This window comes from Oncorhynchus keta, chromosome 18 (assembly GCF_023373465.1).
Source record: "Oncorhynchus keta strain PuntledgeMale-10-30-2019 chromosome 18, Oket_V2, whole genome shotgun sequence".
Classification (NCBI taxonomy): domain Eukaryota; kingdom Metazoa; phylum Chordata; class Actinopteri; order Salmoniformes; family Salmonidae; genus Oncorhynchus; species Oncorhynchus keta.
Window position 1 is genome coordinate 19,030,180 of NC_068438.1, and position 22,307 is coordinate 19,052,486.

Consider the following 22,307-nt stretch of genomic DNA (forward strand, 5'->3'; position numbering starts at 1 on the left):
AATGAACAGAAATATAAACGGACAGCGTGAAACCCAAATGCAAACAAAATACACTCAAACAACAAAACAGACGAATAAGCCCACATGAAACAGAAGCGGGCTGAACAAACTATATATAACCCCACCCTAACAACCAAACAAGAAACAGGTGCTACCAATTAGACAGAACTAAAGGAACACAGAACAACGGATCGGCGATAGCTAGTAGACCGGCGACGACGACCGCCGAGTGCCACCCGAACAAGAAGGGGAGTCACCTTCGGTAATATTCGTGACAGGTTACACGTCTGTATGACATTTCCATTGTATTTGTGCCATTTGTAATTATTTCCCAATATCCAGGAATCTACTGTAGACTGGTAATTTAGTGTGTGTAAGATAGGAGCTTCAGCAACCATGCACATTACAGGTTGAGTACCCTGTGAGTTACGGTTGTCCTCTAGGACAATAAATCATCATGAATGAAAGACACGTTACAGGCAGTTTATAGTTCTTCATCTTTTATCATCAATGGCTTACCGTGTGTCATAAAATATATTTGTTTCTCCAAAATCCAAGCCCGTTTTTCCCCTTTAAGAATGAATTTGATTAACTTCATGTGTCAAAATATATATTAAAGGGGCAAACAACAGCAAAGGTTCACCCGTCACTGATTAAAACTTTTGGTAAAAGCTGAGGGATGGGGCTGGGGAAATATAACCACTCTCAAATTCATAGATGGAGCTATGGATGCAAGGACTGACCATCCATCGTATAAAAATGATAGTTTTAACCATATTTTGAGACTATACAGAGTGTGTTTACATTACATTGTTTACAAACATTGGAGTTAAACAAGCTCATATTTTGGGTTCTGATAGAGTATGACAGTTGACAATAAGATATCTTTATGTTCTAAAATAGTTATACTACTTGTCAGTGCTTTGATGCTGTTGGCTGTGTGTCACATGATTGTTCACTGAGAACAAAATGGTCCTGAGAGAGGACGTGTGTCCTACATTACATTACATTTAAGTCATTTAGCAGACGCTCTTATCCAGAGCGACTTAACAACAGTGTGTCCTACAACAATAGTTGTTGTATGCTACCTACCACAACAGCCCTCTCACAGTGTGTGTGTGTGTGTGTGTGTGTGTGTGTGTGTGTGTGTGTGTGTGTGTGTGTGTGTGTGTGTGTGTGTGTGTGTGTGTGTGTGTGTGTGTGTGTGTGTGTGTGTGTGTGTGTGTGTGTACAGGAGGCTAGTTGTGGCTATGTGATCATCCTGACGGCCCTGTATTGGTGTACAGAGTGTATGCCCCTGGCTGTGACCGGTCTGCTGCCTGTCATCCTCTTCCCTATGATGGGCATTATGGAGTCAAGTGAGGTACCAACACCACTATCCTCTCCCCTCTCTACTCAACCACCTTCATACCTAATGACTGGTTCTTACCCACCCACTAGACTCAGCAATGGAGAAAACAAGATTCTGTTTTATGATCAGAATAAACAGGTCAACAGTTGTTATGACTAAAATGTGAAATGTAAATCTTGGTTTAGTAGATACAGTGTTGAGGACGTATGAATAAAGCACCTACACTACGGTTCAAAAGTTTGGGGTCGCTTAGTAATTTCCTTGTTTTTGAAAGAAAATCATATTTTTTTTGTCAATTAAAATAACATCATATTGATCAGAAATACAGTGTAGACATTGTTAATGTTATAAATGACTTTTTAATGGAATATCTAGATAGGCGTACAGAGTCTCAACATCAACAGTAAGGAGGCAACTCCGGGATGCGTTGAGTTGCAAAGAAAAAGCCATATCTAAGACTGGCCAATAAAAATAAAAGATTAAGATGGGCAAAAGAACACAGACACTGGACAGAGGAACTCTGCCAGAAGGCCAGCATCCCGGCGTTGCCTCTTCACTGTTTACGTTAATACTGGTGATTTGCGGGTACTATTTAATGAAGCTGCCAGTTGAGGACTTGTGAGGCATCTGTTTCTCAAACTAGACACTCTGATGTACTTGTCCTCTCGCTCAGTTGTGCACCGGTGCCTCCCACTCCTCTTTCTATTCTGATTAGAGCCAGTTTGCGCTGTTCTGTGAAGGGAGTAGTACACAGCGTTGTACAAGATTGTCAGTTTTCTTGGCAATTTCTCACATGGAATAGCCTTCATTACTCAGAACAAGAATAGACTGACGAGTTTCAGAAGTTCTTTGTTTCTAGTCATTTTGAGCCTGCAATCGAACCCACAAATGCTGATGCTCCAGATACTCAACTAGTCTAAAGAAGGCCAGGTTTATTTCTTCTTTAATCAGGACAACAGTTTTCAGCTGTGCTAACATAACTGCAAAGGTTTTTTTTAATGATCAATTAGCCTTTTAAAATGATAAACTTGGATTAGCTAACACAACGTGCCATTGAAACACAGGAGTGATGGTTGCTGATAATGGGCCTGGGTACGCCTATGTAGATATTCCATTAAAAGTCCAGCTACAATAGTCATTTACAATATTAGCAATATCTACACTGTATTTCTGATCAATTTGATGTTATTTTAATGGACAAAAAATGTGCTTTTCTTTCAAAAACAAGGACATTTCTAAGTGACCCCAAACTTTTGAACGGTAGTGTAAGTACTGTTGATAAAGTCCTTACTGTTGATCCCATGTTTAGTATTATTATGGTATTTCTAAGCAGAACCTGTCTCAGGCCAGTACAGTCATTAAGAACCCCCCTGTCTGTCTCTCATCCAGGTGTGTACCCAGTACATGAAGGATTCTAACATGCTGTTCGTCGGAGGGCTGTTGATGGCTACAGCTGTGGAACACTGGAACCTTCACAAACGCATCGCCCTCAGAGTACTGCTCCTAGTTGGGGTTAAGCCTGCCCTGTAAGAGACCCCCTTACCTGTTTTAATTCTCCTATTACAGAGCTGTTTGGGCTAGTGTTCTGATAGCCTAATGTTGAATTATCTGTTTCCTTTTTAAATGGTCTCTCTCTCCCCTTCCTGTCTCTCCAGTCTGATGATGGGCTTCATGGGCACCACAGCCTTCCTGTCCATGTGGATCGGTAACACAGCCTCCACTGCCATGATGCTGCCCATCTCTAATGCTGTGCTGAAGCAGCTGTGTGACACAGAGGCCCAGGCAGAGGAGAGGGAGATGGACCTGATCTCCCTCAGGGGGGCCGGGCCCGGGACTGGGATACCTAAGGGCCAGGACAACCAAACCTTTGATATGGGTGACAAGGAGAACAGTATTACCATATGTGTGTGTTGTTAAGAGGAAGTGGTGTGTGTGTGGGGCGGGGTGTGTGTATGTATGTATGTACAGTGAGGCAAAAAAGTAGTGTATTTAGTCAGCCACCAATTCTGCAAGTTCTCCCACTTAAAAAGATGAGAGAGGCCTGTAATTTTCATCATAGGTACACTTCAACTATGACGGACAAAATTAGAAGAAAAAAATCCAGAAAATCACATTGTAGGATTTTTTATGAATTTATTTGCAAATTATGGTGGAAAATAAGTATTTGGTCACCTACAAACAAGCAAGATTTCTGGCTCTCACAGACCTGTAACTTCTTCTTTAAGAGGCTCCTCTGTCCTCCACTCGTTACCTGTATTAATGGCACCTGTTTGAACTTGTTATCAGTATAAAAGACACCAGTCCACAACCTCAAACAGTCACACTCCAAACTCCATGATGGCCAAGACCAAAGAGCTGTCAAAGGACACCAGAAACAAAATTGTAGAAATGCACCAGGCTGGGAAGACTGAATCTGCAATAGGTAAGCAGCTTGGTTTGAAGAAATCAACTGTGGGAGCAATTATTAGGAAATGGAAGACATACAAGACCACTGATAATCTCCCTCGATCTGGGGCTCCACGCAAGATCTCACCCCGTGGGGTCAAAATGATCACAAGAACGGTGAGCAAAAATCCCAGAACCACACGGGGGGACCTAGTGAATGACCTGCAGAGAGCTGGGACCAAAGTAACAAAGCCTACCATCTGTAACACACTATGCCGCCAGGGACTCAAATCCTGCAGTGCCAGACGTGTCCCCCTGCTTAAGCCAGTACATGTCCAGGCCCGTCTGAAGTTGGCTAGAGAGCATTTGGATGATCCAGAAGAAGATTGGGAGAATGTCATATGGTCAGATGAAACCAAAATTGAACTTTTTGGTAAAAACTCAACTCGTCGTATTTGGAGGACAAAGAATGCTGAGTTGCATCCAAAGAACATCATACCTACTGTGAAGCATGGGGGTGGAAACATCATGCTTTGGGGCTGTTTTTCTGCAAAGGAACCAGGACGACTGATCCGTGTAAAAGAAAGAATGGATGGGTCCATGTATCGTGAGATTTTGAGTGAAAACCTTCCATCAGCAAGGGCATTGAAGATTAAACGTGGCTGGGTCTTTCAGCATGACAATGATCCCAAACACACCACCCGGGTAACGAAGGAGTGGCTTCGTAAGAAGCATTTCAAGGTCCTGGAGTGGCCTAGCCAGTCTCCAGATCTCAACCCCATAGAAAATCTTCGGAGGGAGTTGAAAGTCCGTGTTGGCCAACAACAGCCCCAAAACATCACTGCTCTAGAGGAGATCTGCATGGAGGAATGGCCAAAATACCAGCAACAGTGTGTGAAAACCTTGTGAAGACTTACAGAAAACGTTTGACCTCTGTCATTGCCAACAAATGGTATATAACAAAGTATTGAGATAAACTTTTGTTATTGACCAAATACTTATTTTCCACCATAATTTGCAAATAAATTCATTAAAAATCCTACAATGTGATTTTCTGGATTTTTTTTCTCATTTGTCTGTCAAAGTTGAAGTGTACCTATGATGAAAATTACAGGCCTCTCTCATCTTTTTAAGTGGGAGAACTTGCACAATTGGTGGCCGACTAAATACTTTTTTGACCCACTGTATGTGTGTGTGTGTTGAGAATAATTTGTTTTGTGTCCATTAGCCTCGACACCATCCGTTCTAGGTTTCTCAAGCCATTCTCAAACTAAAATACAGCCTGGTACCACTATTTTTATTTTATTTTTATTTATTTCACCTTTATTTAACCAGGTAGGCTAGTTGAGAACAAGTTCTCATTTGCAACTGCGACCTGGCCAAGATAAAGCATAGCAGTGTGAACAGACAACACATAGTTACACATGGAGTAAACAATTAACAAGTCAATAACACAGTAGAAAAAAAGGGGAGTCTATATACAATGTGTGCAAAAGGCATGAGGAGGTAGGGGAATAATTACAATATTGCAGATTAACACTGGAGTGATAAATGATCAGATGATCATGTACAGGTGGAGATATTGGTCTGCAAAAGAGCAGAAAAGTAAATAAATAAAAACTGTGGGGATGAGGTAGGTGAAAATGGGTGGGCTATTTACCAATAGATTATGTACAGCTGCAGCGATCGGTTAGCTGCTCAGATAGCTGATGTTTGAAGTTGGTGAGGGAGATAAAAGTCTCCAACTTCAGCGATTTTTGCAATTTGTTCCAGTCACAGGCAGCAGAGTACTGGAACGAAAGGCGGCCGAATGAGGTGTTGGCTTTAGGGATGATCAGTGAGATACACCTGCTGGAGCGCGTGCTACGGATGGGTGTTGCCATCGTGACCAGTGAACTGAGATAAGGCGGAGCTTTACCTAGCATGGCCTTGTAGATGACCTGGAGCCAGTGGGTCTGGCGACGAATATGTAGTGAGGGCCAGCCGACTAGAGCATACAAGTCGCAGTGGTGGGTAGTATAAGGTGCTTTAGTGACAAAACGGATGGCACTGTGATAAACCACATCCAGTTTGCTGAGTAGAGTGTTGGAAGCGATTTTGTAGATGACATCGCCGAATTCGAGGATCGGTAGGATAGTCAGTTTTACTAGGGTAAGCTTGGCAGCGTGAGTGAAGGAGGCTTTGTTGCGGAATAGAAAGCCGACTCTTGATTTGATTTTCGATTGGAGATGTTTGATATGGGTCTGGAAGGAGAGTTTGCAGTCTAGCCAGACACCTAGGTACTTATAGGTGTCCACATATTCAAGGTCGGAACCATCCAGTGTGGTGATGCTAGTCGGGCATGCGGGTGCAGGCAGCGATCGGTTGAAAAGCATGCATTTGGTTTTACTAGCGTTTAAGAGCAGTTGGAGGCCACGGAAGGAGTGTTGTATGGCATTGAAGCTCGTTTGGAGGTTAGATAGCACAGTGTCCAATGACGGGCCGAAAGTATATAGAATGGTGTCGTCTGCGTAGAGGTGGATCAGGGAATCGCCCGCAGCAAGACCAACATCATTGATATATACAGAGAAAAGAGTCGGCCCGAGAATTTAACCCTGTGGCACCCCCATAAAGACTGCCAGAGGACCGGACAGCATGCCCTCCGATTTGACACACTGAACTCTGTCTGCAAAGTAATTGGTGAACCAGGCAAAGCAGTCATCCGAAAAACCGAGGCTACTGAGTCTGCCGATAAGAATCTGGTGATTGACAGAGTCGAAAGCCTTGGCAAGGTCGACTATGTGTCCATAAGTTCGCCATGAGCTTTCACAATCACAAGCTGATTCACATCTTTCTGTTTTTGTAATAAATGATATCTCCCTTATTTGGCAGATGATGGATGTACTACTGAATGTACAAAGGATGTCAAGCCCATGAAGAATGGAATTCAGTTAGGTAAGTAGAATAGAGTGTGTATTCTCTCAACATCAGTGTTCCTCAGTCATGGTCCTTGAAACCCACAGGGTGGACAGGCTTTTGTTCCAGCCAAGGACTAACACACCTCATTCACACCTGTTGTGGATTCCCTGAAACACCTTTCTGTCAATTGTTTTATCATTCATCTTAGTAGAGGAACAGAAGTAAGTAAGAGATATTGATAAGCTTATTCAGGATGTGACCTTATTGATTTTGTCTGTTCAAGACAAGATTGTTTCGACTTCTCTCATCTGGCTAAGATGGAATACAACTGACTCAGACATATTGTACATCATATTCTATATCATCCCTGTTTCAGACTCCCTGAAAACAACAGGTGGAAAATATTTGCCCTAATTCCTTAGTTACCCTTAGGAAAACATCTGACAGACTGACCTCTAACCCCTGAACATTCTGATTGGCTGACCCATGGTTCTCTCCCTCCAGAGCCCGAGCCAGAGGTGGAGGAGAGTCCGGAGGCGAGGGAGAGGAGGCTAAAGAGGGAGGCTAAGTACCTGAAACTTGATAAAGGCATGAGTCTCAGTGTGTGTTACGCTGCCAGCATCGGAGGTACAGCCACCCTCACCGGCACCGCCCCAAACCTCATCCTCAAAGGACAGGTCGACGAGTATGTTGATATGTCTGTTTATAAAGGCTTACAATGTATGCGTATTATTACAAGTAAATACAGTATGATAACCATCTGAGTAGCTCTCATTAAAGGGTTATTGTGTGTGGATAGAGTATTGCACACTGGTTTAGCAACTGTTCTTCTCTGGGAAAACTGCAGTGCCCAGTGTACTTTGTTTACAGCAGCTAAAGCACAAGGCTGGATACACTGACTGTACAGTAGTTCCTTGGCTTGGGAGTTAGCTAACATCTCTGTCACTTCCTCGATAGAATTAGAATTCCCTGCACATTCCCGTTCAATGCAGCATTTTTTGGTGGGTGCACTGCCAGGCGGCCATGTTAGGTGTACCTACAGTACAGTACCCTTTGGAATGTTCATGTAACTGATGCTAGTTCTAATTCTATCATTCTATCATTCTTTCCCCACAGACTGTTCCCAGGAAATGGAGACATCATCAACTTTGCCAGCTGGTTTGCTTTCTCCTTCCCCAACATGGTTCTGATGCTGATCATCTCCTGGCTGTGGCTGCAGTTTATGTACCTGGGCTGCAAGTGAGTCCTTCTTTACTGTTATGTTTTACCTCCAGTCAATAACATCCATAACACTGTCTCTTGGCAGGAAGCCGAAGCAATGTGATTATGTGCCTGCAATCCTTGTTGACAGGGGACATATTCACAAACATATCCAATCATCAAAATGCAATATTTTAAGCATAGTAAACAATAGAAGACAATGGTTTATGGTCATATATCACTTATGTAGATATCCATTTATGTTAGACATTGACCTACAGACAAAGTGGATAAAAGCCTATATTAGACCCAGCGTCCTATACAGTACTGTAAAGAGATCAATTTGGCCCATTCACCACAGCATGAAGAAGTTGTTTGGCTGTGGAACGAATAAAGATGGTGACAAGGAGGCGTACGGGGTGATAAAGAATGAGTATAAGAAGCTGGGCAGTGTGTCCTTCGCTGAGGGATGCATCCTGGTGCTGTTTGTCCTGCTGGTCCTGCTCTGGTTCACCAGAGAACCAGGATTCATGCCCGGCTGGGCCGCTGTGCTCTTCAACAAGGACAAACCGTGAGTCATAGATATCAGTATGTTCTGTGTTGTAACTCCCTGTGGTTCTGCCTGGTTATCTCGCTTCTTTTTTATCTGATAGCTTTCAGCTGTGTTTCCCAGTCTTTGCTCTTTGTAAGCAACAAATACAGCTATACACATAATATATACATAAACTGTAATTACACTGTACATGTCTATGTAATTACCGTATTAATACATAGGGACATGTTGAGTGGGACTGAGAGACATTGTTTATATGTAGATGTATATGTCCCAGGTATGTCACTGATGGCACAGTGGCCATGCTGATGTCAACGCTGTTCTTTGTGATCCCATCCCAACTACCCAGATGTGGCGGGTACTCTGAGGATGGTATGTGTGTGTGTGTGTGTGTGTGTGTGTGTGTATGCACATTTGTGCATGTGTGTGTTTTTTGTCAATATATCTTTGAGTGGTGAGTACATTAAGACCCGATCACTGGACACTTTAATAAATGGATCACTAGTCACTTTAAACAATGCCACTCTGAATAATGCCACTTTAATAATGTCTACGCATCTTACATTACTCATATCACATGTATATACTGTATTGAGACCCAATCACAGGACACTTTAATAAATGGATCACTAGTCATGTTAAATAATGGCACTTTAATAATGTTTACATATCTTACATTACTCATATCACATGTATATACTGTATTTTATTTACAATGTTTACATATCTTACATTACTCATATCACATGTATATACTGTATTTTACACCATCTACAGCACCTTGCCTATGCCGCTCTGCCATCGCTCATCCATATACTTATATGTACATATTCTCATTCACCCATTTAGATGTGTGTGTATTAGGTAGTTATTGGGAAATGTTTGATTATTTGTTAGATATTACTGCAGTGTTGGAACTAGAAGCACAAGCATTTCGCTACACTCGCATTAACATCTGCTAACCATGTGTATGTGACCACATTTTTTAATTTGATTTGACATGGGTGTGTTTATTTCTTAAAGTATGGGTTGGACATGTTAATGGTGAGTCGTGACATTATGTTTTGGGGGGACTAAAAGTCCTCCCTAACTACTCCTGGCCCTAATGGTCAGCTATCTAAGGACTGCACGGGGAAAGGTAGGTCTAACGACACCAGGGGAATCCCTAGCCTTAACGCGAGCCCACGATCCATGAAATTCCCAGCTGCGCCTGAATCGACTAGCGCCTTATGCTGTAGAGAGGGAAGCCCAGGGAAAGAAGTCAACACATACATATGACCGACAGGAAGCTCTGGGTGAGTCTGGTGCTGACTCACCTGGGATGACCGAGTAGTGCTCCGCCTGCCCTCCCGACTCCCAGACGAGTTCCTCCAGCACCGGTCGGCCGTGTGCCCTCGCCGACCACAACTGGTGCAGGAGGACACTCCTCCTCCGGTCCCCCTCGAACCTGCCCCTCCTAACTCCATAGGGATAGGGGCAGGAGGGCTGGGAAGTGGAAACGACAGGAACTGATCCGAACGCCCGCGGGCAGCCAGCACGTTGTCGAGACGGATAGCCATGTCAATGAGTTCATCCAGTGTGAGGGTGGTGTCACGACATGCTAGCTCTCTGCGGATGTCCTCCCTGAGACTGCATCGGAAATGATCTATCAGGGCCCTGTCGTTCCACCCTGCTCCTGCAGCCAAGGTCCTGAACTCCAGGGAAAAGCCCTGCGCACTCCTCGTCTCCTGACGCAGGTGGAACAGCCGTTCACCCGCCGCACGACCCTCTGGTGGATGGTCAAACACAGCTCGGAATCGGCGGGTGAACTCTGGGTAATGATCCCTCGCCGAGTCCGGACCATTCCACACTGCGTTGGCCCACTCGAGAGCTTGCCCAGTCAAACAGGAGACGAGGGCGCTCACGCGCTCTTCTCCGGGAGGGAGCAGGACGCACGAAAGTGGCTGTTCCACTGGATGTCATAAGGTGAATGCACCAATTTGTAAGTCGCTCTGGATAAGAGCGTCTGCTAAATGACTTAAATGTAATGTAAATGTAATGAGGTGGGAAGGCCACTCCTCTCCCATCGATCCATCCTCTCCATCATTTGGTCCATGGCCGAACCAATCCTATGGAGAACGCTGGTGTGATGGAGGACCCTTTCCTCCATCGATGGGAGAGGAGATGCGGCTGCTCCTGCTGATTCCATGTTGTTGGTGCGGGATTCTGTCACGCGGGACTAGGTGTGTGTGCAGGAATCAGACGCAGAGAGAGAGTAACGGAGTAAAGTGCTTTACTATTGCACACCAAACTGATAAGCCCAATCAAATACAGGGCGCAGGACACTATACCAGACAACCCAAAACCACAGGGCGTCCAGTATAGAAAACAAAATACACCACAACCTAATATGTACACACGTAACAAAAGACAATCCCGCACAAAACAAGGGCGGGTCAAACTACATATAGGGAAGCTAATTAAACCAAAATACACACAGGTGAAACTAATAAGACAAAACCAACAGACAAACGAAAAAGGGATCGGTAGCGACTAGTAGGACGGTGACGACGACCGCCGAGCACCACCCGAACAGGCAGGGGAGCCAACTTTGGCGGAAACATTTTTTAGATTGGTAAGTTAGTCTAGCCAGCTATCTAAACTTGTAGTAGTCATGGCCGAATAGCGCCCGGGCACGCAGGGCACGTGCCCAGGGGTCCTGACCTCTGTCCCCATTGATTTTGTTAGCCACTCGCAGATATCATATTAACATGGCAAAATGTGTAGAATTGTAGGGAATTAACTTTAAAACTAAAATGTTTCTCTCCTCCAGGAGGGGGCCTCTAAAATATTTTTTGCCCGCGTGCTGGGAGGTCCCCCAAAATAGGGCATGTTTTTAGGAGCTTGGGTCGCAGGAATTTCTAATTTGGGTACCAGGCTGAAAAAATTTAAGAACCCCTGGTATAGAAATGCAATCTTGCTTACTCAGTGCTTTGTAATTGTCCTGATAAAGCACTCTCACTTCCCAGGGCTCACACACGCTCGCGCGCACACACACACACACACACACACACACACACACACACACACACACACACACACACACACACACACACACACACACACACACACACACACACACACACACACACACACACACACACACACACACACACACTCCAAGAAACATCAGAGGGAGCTGCATCGTGATAGCACTAGCCTCAAGGTCAGCCCTACATGGCTCTACTCTCTGTTCTGACACTGAAATAAATAACTTTCAAATCAATAAATGACTGGTGGACACTTATAAATACATATCTCCTTTTCTCCCTCTGTAACCTAAGCTGAGTTTAGTGTTCTTACTCCTGATAAGTGACAAGGTCAAGCTGCAAAACGGAGGGCTCCAGTAATTCAGCACCTACCTCTAAACGGAGGGCTCCAGTAATTCAGCACCTACCTCTAAACGGAGGGCTCCAGTAATTCAGCACCTACCTCTAAATGGAGGGCTCCAGTAATTCAGCACCTACCTCTAAACGGAGGGCTCCAGTAATTCAGCACCTACCTCTAAACGGAGGGCTCCAGTAATTCAGCACCTACCTCTAAATGGAGGGCTCCAGTAATTCAGCACCTACCTCTAAACGGAGGGCTCCAGTAATTCAGCACCTACCTCTAAATGGAGGGCTCCAGTAATTCAGCACCTACCTCTAAACGGAGGGCTCCAGTAATTCAGCACCTACCTCTAAACGGAGGGCTCCAGTAATTCAGCACCTACCTCTAAACGGAGGGCTCCAGTAATTCAGCACCTAACTCTAAACGGAGGGCTCCAGTAATTCAGCACCTACCTCTAAACTGAGGGCTCCAGTAATTCAGCACCTACCTCTAAACGGAGGGCTCCAGTAATTCAGCACCTACCTCTAAACGGAGGGCCCCAGTAATTCAGCACCTACCTCTAAACGGAGGGCTCCAGTAATTCAGCACCTACCTCTAAACGGAGGGCTCCAGTAATTCAGCACCTACCTCTAAACGGAGGGCTCCAGTAATTCAGCACCTACCTCTAAACGGAGGGCTCCAGTAATTCAGCACCTACCTCTAAACGGAGGGCTCCAGTAATTCAGCACCTACCTCTAAACGGAGGGCCCCAGTAATTCAGCACCTACCTCTAAACGGAGGGCTCCAGTAATTCAGCACCTACCTCTAAATGGAGGGCTCCAGTAATTCAGCACCTACCTCTAAACGGAGGGCTCCAGTAATTCAGCACCTACCTCTAAATGGAGGGCTCCAGTAATTCAGCACCTACCTCTAAATGGAGGGCTCCAGTAATTCAGCTAAATGGAGGGCTCCAGTAATTCAGCACCTACCTCTAAATGGAGGGCTCCAGTAATTCAGCACCTACCTCTAAACGGAGGGCTCCAGTAATTCAGCACCTACCTCTAAACGGAGGGCTCCAGTAATTCAGCACCTACCTCTAAATAGAGGGCTCCAGTAATTCAGCACCTACCTCTAAACGGCGGCAGCTCAATATATTTGGTAAATACATGTGTGTCACAATGATTAAATGCACTTAGTGAAGAGTTAGAGTTTGGAGTGGAAGGCAGCAGAGTTTGTGAGGCAGACTTTGAGGTGCCTTGTCATGGCTCTTTGACTTCTGTTTTCGTATTCCTGGCAAAGAGTGCTTTCGGGGTCAATTTAGTATCTAGGATTTAATGATGGCCTTTGATTCCCGAGTAGCAATGTAAGAAGGCATAAGTTAGTACAGTACCATCTTGGACAGAGTCCAGTACACTGTAACAATATAATCTCTGACCATATAGATTTGGACAGAGATACAATTTACCATACTACCAAGTTCCTTCAGGAGTGCCTAGAATCGAGGCTATAACGACCGTGATTGTAAACCTTGTGTCATTGTCCAGTGTATGCCTTGTCCCTGTAGGAAAGCCCCTGAAGGCCCCTCCCACCCTGCTCAATTGGGACGTGGTCCATAAGAAGATGCCTTGGAACATTCTCCTGCTAGTGGGAGGAGGCTTCGCTCTGGCCCGGGGCAGCGAGGTACCGTCAGTCTGTTGTTAGGTCGGTCGGTCTGAATTGGTCTGTGTGTCTGTCTGTGTTATATTTTTTGCGTTATATTTTTTTATCCGTTTGAAGACGTCTGGTCTGTCTCAGTGGCTAGGAGAAAGTCTGGCCCCCCTGCAGTCCATCCCTCCCGTTGCCATCTCTTTCCTCCTGTCTCTACTCATCGCCACTTTCACTGAGTGCTCCAGCAACGTAGCTACTACCACATTGTTCCTGCCTATACTGGCCTCTATGGTAAGAGCAGAGAGAATCCCTTACAAATTCTCATACCCACACCCAGGCAACACACATGGTAACACAGATGTTCACTTAGAAAACCTGGATTTTAAGTGGTGCTAGATTTAGTTTGGAGCTTGTCATTTTGGGACTATTCAATTGGTTCCATTTTCCCGGGGAAACTAAATCAAGCACAGGTTGACAAGTATATGACATGTGTACTGGACCCAGGTCCCAGGTCTGACACTGGTCTGACATACACTAAATGTTAATTTCACCCCTTTGACCCATGTGTGACCCTGTCTGTCTGTTCCCAGGCCGTAACCATTAAGCTCCACCCGCTGTACGTCATGCTGCCCTGCACCATCTGTGCCTCGCTGGCCTTCATGTTGCCGGTGGCCACACCCCCTAACGCCATCGCCTTCTCATATGGCAACCTCAAAGTCATGGACATGGTACGACCTACGACCCTTCACCCCTCACCTCGCACCTCTCTCCGTACAGTACTTTGTATAGAGTGAAATACAGTACTGGATCCAAACTGAATTGTTATTTTTCACTTCATGATTTCAGTCTAGTCATCTCTTCATTGTAAAAAACACTTTGTGATAATTACTGATATAAAAAGGGCTTTATTCTGTAAATAAATGTGATTGATTGATTGAGTAATTGAAACCAGTAGTGAAACGGAGCAATTCAGTTTGGATGCAGACTAGTTGAAAACATGGTTGTGAAACATTCTGTCTGTGACCCATGTTTTTTACTGCACTGACAACAGGCGAAGGCTGGATTCGTGCTGAACATTATTGGTGTCATCACCATCAACATCGCCCTGAACACCTGGGGAACAGCTATGTTCAATCTCAACACCTTCCCTGACTGGGCCAATGTTACCACCATACCCACCCCCTGATCTAGAGACACCAGAAAGGAAGGAAGGAGGGAAGGAGGAGGAGGAAGACAGTGGAGGGATGGGAAGAGGGGAGAGATGCTGTATGTACACCTCTATCTGGGGCAGGCTGTAAACAGAAGACAGTGCTGATGGTCAACCTACTCAGGGTGATCTAAAGCTGCTACTGTATACACACTCCATATAACAACACACAAAGTATCTGTTTACCGGTTGGACTGGTACTCCTCCTCCACTCTGGCAAAGTGTTGATTGTTTTGAATTAAATCAATTTAAATTAATCAATTTAAATGTTTTTTGTACAGCTAAACTATGCAGGTTGTATTTGATCCTTTTTAGGATAGACAAATCTGCTTAAGTTTAGAGGAGCGGACACGAGGTGAAAATACTGTGTCTGTTTGAGGAATAGAACAGAACAGAATAGTTATACCTTAATTATAAGGTATTCTATGAGATCATTTATGTTTCTCTGAACATATTATTATGTCAAAAACAACAACAAACTAACAAACATCTATTTAATGTGAATGGCGATCTGTGTTGGAATACAAATGTTAAAAATTTAAAAAGAATTAGAGGAACAACTGACAGGATGACCTTTCCATGACCAAGGGTCATCAGGGCAGTTGGTAATAAAATGAGATATAAAAACATTTGGGTTATAATCTGGGTAACATTCTGCCGTGATCATTGCATGGTAATGTCACTCAGAGGACAAACAAACAGGTAGTAGGGTGGTACCATGCATAGTCAGGTAGTAGGGTGGTACCATGCATAGTCAGGTAGTAGGGTGGTACCATGCATAGTCAGGTAGTAGGGTGGTACCATGCATAGTCAGGTAGTAGGGTGGTACCATGCATAGTCAGGTAGTAGGGTGGTACCATGCATAGTCAGGTAGTAGGGTGGTACCATGCATAGTCAGGTAGTAGGGTGGTACCATGCATAGTCAGGTAGTAGGGTGGTACCATGCATAGTCAGGTAGTAGGGTGGTACCATGCATAGTCAGGTAGTAGGGTGGTACCATGCATAGTCAGGTAGTAGGGTGGTACCATGCATAGTCAGGTAGTAGGGTGGTACCATGCATAGTTGGGTAGTAAGGTGGTACCATGCATAGTCAGGTAGTAGGGTGGTACCATTACATTTACATTTAAGTCATTTAGCAGACGCTCTTATCCAGAGCGACTTACAAATTGGTGCATTCACCTTATGACATCCAGTGGAACAGCCACTTTACAATAGTACCATGCATAGTTGGGTAGTAAGGTGGTACCATGCATAGTCAGGTAGTAGGGTGGTACCATGCATAGTCAGGTAGTAGGGTGGTACCATGCATAGTTGGGTAGTAGGGTGGTACCATGCATAGTCAGGTAGTAGGGTGGTTCCATGCATAGTCAGGTGGTAGGGTGGTTCCATGCATAGTCAGGTGGTAGGGTGGTTCAATGCATAGTTGGGTGGTAGTAGGGTGGTTCCATGCATAGTCAGGTAGTAGGGTTGTACCATGCATAGTCAGGTAGTAGGGTGGTACCATGCATAGTCAGGTAGTAAGGTGGTACCATGCATAGTCAGGTAGTAGGGTGGTACCATGCATAGTCGGGTAGTAAGGTGGTACCATGCATAGTCGGGTAGTAGGGTGGTACCATGCATAGTCAGGTAGTAGGGTGGTACCATGCATAGTCAGGTAGTAAGGTGGTACCATGCATAGTCAGGTAGTAGGCTGGTACCATGTATAGTCAGGTAGTAGGGTGGTACCATGCATAGTCAGGTAGTATGGTGGTTCCATGCATAGTCAGGTAGTAGGGTGGTACCATGCATAGTCAGGTGGTAGGGTGGTTCCATGCATAGTCAGGTGGTAGGGTGGTTCAATGCATAGTTGGGTGGTAGTAGGGTGGTTCCATGCATAGTCAGGTAGTAGGGTTGTACCATGCATAGTCAGGTAGTAGGGTGGTACCATGCATAGTCAGGTAGTAAGGTGGTACCATGCATAGTCAGGTAGTAGGGTGGTACCATGCATAGTCGGGTAGTAAGGTGGTACCATGCATAGTCGGGTAGTAGGGTGGTACCATGCATAGTCAGGTAGTAGGGTGGTACCCATAGTCAGGTAGTAGGTGGTACCATGCATAGTCAGGTAGTAGGCTGGTACCATGTATAGTCAGGTAGTAGGGTGGTACCATGCATAGTCAGGTAGTATGGTGGTTCCATGCATAGTCAGGTAGTAGGGTGGTACCATGCATAGTCAGGTAGTAGGGTGGTACCATGCATAGTCAGGTAGTAGGGTGGTACCATGCATAGTCAGGTAGTAGGGTGGTACCATGCATAGTCAGGTAGTAGGGTGGTACCATGCATAGTCAGGTAGTAGGGTGGTACCATGCATAGTCAGGTAGTAGGCTGGTACCATGCATAGTCGGGTGGTTACTTCCAGCAACTCTGTCTTGAAGATAATTGAGGAGAGTGACGGACGACTTACTACCACAGTTTCCATAACGGGTGAGTCATCATCGCCTTTTAAACCATTATTATATATATATATATATATATATTTTTTACACCTGTTCCCCCCCATTTTGTGGTATCCAATTGGTAGTTACAGTTTTGTCTCATCGCTTCAACTCGGGAGAGGCGAAAGTCGAGAGCCATGTGTCCTCCGAAACATAACCAAACCAAGCCGCTTCTTGACACAATGCCCACTTAACCCGGAAGCCAGCAGCACCAATGTGACGGAGGAAACACTGTACACCTGGCGACCGTATCAGCGTGCTTGCACCTGGCCCGCCACAGGAATCGCTACGCACACGACCCTACGCAAACAACCAAGACAACGCAGGAGTGGCTTCGGTACACGTCTCTGAATGTCCTTGAGTGGCCCAGCCAGAGCCCGGACTTGAACCAGATCTAACATCTCTGGAGAGACCTGAAAATAGCTGTGCAGCGACGCTCCTCATCCAACCTGACAGAACTTGAGAGGATCTGCAGAGAATAATGGGAGAAACTCCCCAAATGCAGGTGTGCCAAGCTTGTAGCGTCATACCCAAGAAGACTCAAGGCTGTAATCGCTGCCAAAGGTGCTTCAACAAAGTACTGAGTAAAGGGTCTGAATACTTAGGTAAATGTGATATTTCAAAAAAACTGTTTTTACTTTGTCATTATGGGATATTGTGTGTAGCTCAATGAGGGAAAAAAACAATTGAATCAATTTTAGAATAAGGCTGTAATGTAACAAAATGTGGAAAAGGTCAAGGGGTCTGAATATATTTCCGAATGCACTGTAGGTCATTCACACATTTTCTATAGGCTACTGCACTCTGTTAAAGATAAGGTACATGTTATATTTTCACTGTGGTTTTTTATGCCCATTTTTATTTTCAAATAGAGCTAAAATAAGAGGCCTGCATAATATTGTTCTAATATGTCTGCTGGGTAGACAGCTGCTGTTTAATAGCATATAGGATGTGTCCCAAATGGCACCCCGTTTCCTCCATTGTACACTAGTTTTGACAAGGCGCAGGTCAAAAGTGCATAGGGTGCCATTTGGGATGTTCCCACTGAATCACTGGGAGAGTAAATAAATATCTATTTTATATACCTTTACCATGAGCCAAGAGTGGAATCACTAAGTTATAAATTTATTTATGTTCCCTGGGGGTTGGGAGTGTTCTTTTTAGAGTTTTAAAACATGAACTCATAAATCTTGATATTTAAGGACACAATATTCCTCTCTTTCTGAGTAAACCAGGTCATCAACATGTTACCTCTCTCACCTGCCTCTCACATTGGCTTCAAACATCATCAAGCTACCCACATATATTACCACATACACTACCCACAGTCTTGTTCAATAAGAAACACTGTTTTACATGTGTTATAAACATCACTTTGTTAAAATAATTTAGTATTGGCAGTTTACACAACGTTAGCGTCTAGCTCTCTGCCAGGTCACTGGCATCAGGATTGTCTGTAAAGTTGTCAAGCTACCTTGTCTGGCCTGACCTGGCTGTGTGTGGCAACTTCACCTAGGATTTCTTACCTCGGTTAACAGTCTAGTAAAAGCAGAGCTCTGTTATTTCCAGGACTGCTGTTGTCAGGTGTTATCAGGTAAGCAGTAAGTAGGTGTGTACAATTTAAACAATGCTACCTTATATAATGTTACTTACCCTACATTATTCATCTCATATGCATACGTATATACTGTACTCTACATCATCGACTGCATCCTTATGTAATACATGTATCACTAGCCACTTTAACTATGCCACTTTGTTTACTTTGTCTACATACTCATCTCACATGTATATACTGTACTCTATATCATCTACTGCATCCTTATGTAATACATGTATCACTAGCCACTTTAACTATGCCACTTTGTTTACTTTGTCTACATACTCATCTCATATGTATATACTGTACTCGATACCATCTACTGTATGCTGCTCTGTACCATCTCTGTACCATCACATATTCCTTATCCCCTTACACTGTGTATAAGACAGTAGTTTTGGAATTGTTAGTTAGATTACTTGTTGGTTATCACTGCATTGTAGGGTACTGTAGCTCAGTTGGTAGAGCATGGCGCTTGTAACGCCAGGGTAGTGGGTTCGATCCCCGGGACCACCCATACGTAGAATGTATGCACACATGACTGTAAGTCGCTTTGGATAAAAGCGTCTGCTAAATGGCATATATTATTATTATATATTATTGTCGGAACTAGAAGCACAAGCATTTCGCTACACTCGCATTAACATCTGCTAACCATGTGTATGTGACAAATAAAATTGGATTTGATTTGATTTAGGTGTGTACAGGGAGCACCCATGTGAGCACCTGAGCCAAATAACCACAATAAAAACTCACAGTAACAGAATCGGTGATTGATTGAAAGTTCTCATTCATATGTATATGTATATGTGTTTTGATTTGCTGAACTGATTACATATAAGATTTCCAGATGCAGTATGATTCATTCTGATGATATGGCCCAATTAGAGGCAGCAGGCAAGCTACACAACAAGAGGTTTAGGTCACAGTAAGTCCGTCTGTTGTCATTTATCTCCAGTGGGGATGGCCATCTTATGGTTTCCTTTCTCTTCTGATGTTCAAGTGGTGTTTGTTGATATAGCTTTATTGAATCATTGGCACCGACACTACCTGGAGAAAAATAAAGTGTGGGATTAAACTTTAGTGTATTGTACTGTAGTAATGACACACATCATTTCAGAGTTAACAAACTGGCAACACTTTACGTGAAGTAGCCCCTATACCTACAATATGTAGCACACTGTAGATATGTAGCATACTGTAGATATGTACCATACTGTAGATATGTAGCATACTGTAGATATGTAGCACACTGTAGATATGTAACATACTGTAGATATGTAACATACTGTAGATACTGTAGATATGTAGCATACTGTAGATACTGTAGATATGTAACATACTGTAGATATGTAGCATACTGTAGATATGTAGCATACTGTAGATATGTAACATACTGTAGATATGTAACATACTGTAGATATGTAGCATACTGTAGATATGTAGCACACTGTAGATATGTAGCACACTGTAGATATGTAGCATAATGTAGATATGTACCATACTGTAGATATGTAGCATACTGTAGATATGTAGCACACTGTAGATATGTAACATACTGTAGATATGTAGCATACTGTAGATATGTACCATACTGTAGATATGTAATACACTGTAGATATGTAGCACACTGTAGATATGTAGCACACTGTAGATATACATAATGTAGATATGTACCATACTGTAGATATGTAGCATACTGTAGATATACATAATGTAGATATGTAGCACACTGTAGATATGTAGCACACTGTAGATATGTAATACACTGTAGATATGTAGCACACTGTAGATATGTAGCACACTGTAGATATGTAGCATAATGTAGATATGTACCATACTGTAGATATGTAGCATACTGTAGATATGTAGCATACTGTAGATATGTAGCATACTGTAGATATGTAGCACACTGTAGATATAGCACACTGTAGATATGTACATAATGTAGATATGTACCATACTGTAGATATGTAATACACTGTAGATATGTAGCACACTGTAGATATGTAGCACACTGTAGATATGTAGCATAATGTAGATATGTACCATACTGTAGATATGTAGCATACTGTAGATATGTAGCACACTGTAGATATGTAGCACACTGTAGATATGTAGCATAATGTAGATATGTACCATACTGTAGATATGTAGCATACTGTAGATATGTAGCACACTGTAGATATGTAACATACTGTAGATATGTAGCATACTGTAGATATGTACCATACTGTAGATATGTAGCACACTGTAGATATGTAGCACACTGTAGATATGTAGCATACTGTAGATATGTACCATACTGTAGATATGTAGCATACTGTAGATATGTAGCACACTGTAGATATGTAACATACTGTAGATATGTAGCATACTGTAGATATGTACCATACTGTAGATATAGCACACTGTAGATATGTACCATACTAGATATGATACTGTAGATATGTACCATACTGTAGATATAGCACACTGTAGATATGTACATACTGTAGATATGTACCATACTGTAGATATGTAGCATACTGTAGATATGTACCATACTGTAGATATGTACCATACTGTAGATATGTAGCACACTGTAGATATGTAGCATACTGTAGATATGTACCATACTGTAGATATGTAGCATACTGTAGATATGTAGCACACTGTAGATATGTAACATACTGTAGATATGTACATACTGTAGATATGTAACATACTGTAGATATGTAGCACACTGTAGATATGTAGCACACTGTAGATATGTAGCACACTGTAGATATGTAGCACACTGTAGATATGTAGCACACTGTAGATATGTAGCACATTGTATATATGTAACATACTGTAGATATGTAGCACACTGTAGATATGTAGCACACTGTAGATATGTAGCACACTGTAGATATGTAACATACTGTAGATATGTAGCACACTGTAGATATGTAACATACTGTAGATACTGTAGATATGTAGCATACTGTAGATACTGTAGATATGTACCATACTGTAGATATGTAGCATACTGTAGATATGTAGCACACTGTAGATATGTAACATACTGTAGATATGTAGCACACTGTAGATATGTAACATACTGTAGATATGTAACATACTGTAGATACTGTAGATATGTAGCATACTGTAGATACTGTAGATATGTAACATACTGTAGATATTTAATACACTGTAGATATGTAACATACTGTAGATATGTAGCATACTGTAGATATGTAATACACTGTAGATATGTAACATACTGTAGATACTGTAGATATGTAGCATACTGTAGATACTGTAGATATGTAACATACTGTAGATATTTAATACACTGTAGATATGTAACATACTGTAGATACTGTAGATATGTAGCATACTGTAGATACTGTAGATATGTAACATACTGTAGATATGTAACATACTGTAGATACTGTAGATATGTAGCACACTGTAGATATGTAACATACTGTAGATATGTAACATACTGTAGATACTGTAGATATGTAGCATACTGTAGATACTGTAGATATGTAACATACTGTAGATATTTAATACACTGTAGATATGTATACTGTAGATACTGTAGATATGTAACATACTGTAGATATTTAATACACTGTAGATATGTAACATACTGTAGATACTGTAGATATGTAACA

The 22,307-nt window shown here is 43.0% G+C and overlaps 1 protein-coding gene and 1 long non-coding RNA gene across 22 annotated transcripts in view; one reads left to right on the forward strand and one right to left on the reverse strand.

Moving 5' to 3' along the window:
• The window catches only part of LOC118397396 (solute carrier family 13 member 2-like), a 19,938-nt gene extending 526 nt beyond the window's left edge, over positions 1 to 19,412 (forward strand). Inside the window, exons 2-15 of one of the 7 annotated variants that reach the window (XM_052467533.1) lie at positions 1,235 to 1,363; positions 2,741 to 2,877; positions 3,007 to 3,254; positions 6,608 to 6,670; positions 7,139 to 7,319; positions 7,751 to 7,873; positions 8,196 to 8,405; positions 8,650 to 8,759; positions 13,300 to 13,415; positions 13,512 to 13,673; positions 13,973 to 14,110; positions 14,434 to 15,635; positions 15,829 to 15,876; positions 16,775 to 19,412. In XM_052467533.1, the coding sequence (XP_052323493.1) occupies positions 1,235 to 1,363; positions 2,741 to 2,877; positions 3,007 to 3,254; positions 6,608 to 6,670; positions 7,139 to 7,319; positions 7,751 to 7,873; positions 8,196 to 8,405; positions 8,650 to 8,759; positions 13,300 to 13,415; positions 13,512 to 13,673; positions 13,973 to 14,110; positions 14,434 to 14,568 (1,752 nt within the window). In that variant the 3' untranslated portion in view covers positions 14,569 to 15,635; positions 15,829 to 15,876; positions 16,775 to 19,412. The remainder of the gene's footprint in view (positions 1 to 1,234; positions 1,364 to 2,740; positions 2,878 to 3,006; positions 3,255 to 6,607; positions 6,671 to 7,138; positions 7,320 to 7,750; positions 7,874 to 8,195; positions 8,406 to 8,649; positions 8,760 to 13,299; positions 13,416 to 13,511; positions 13,674 to 13,972; positions 14,111 to 14,433; positions 15,636 to 15,828; positions 15,877 to 16,774) is intronic. The other 6 variants (XM_052467536.1, XM_052467531.1, XM_052467532.1 and 3 more) reach the window with 6 other exon arrangements.
• Positions 10,643 to 13,293, reverse strand: LOC127908675 (uncharacterized). 15 transcript variants are annotated; one of them, XR_008067950.1, is made up of 3 exons: positions 12,721 to 13,293; positions 12,590 to 12,659; positions 10,643 to 12,554 (listed from the first exon to the last, which is right to left on the reverse strand). It is a non-coding gene; the product is annotated as an uncharacterized LOC127908675 (long non-coding RNA). The 15 variants fall into 15 exon arrangements; XR_008067949.1 differs by having other exon boundaries at positions 10,643 to 12,484; positions 12,520 to 12,659; XR_008067945.1 differs by having other exon boundaries at positions 10,643 to 12,274; positions 12,310 to 12,659.
• Positions 19,413 to 22,307: the final 2,895 nt, after the last annotated feature.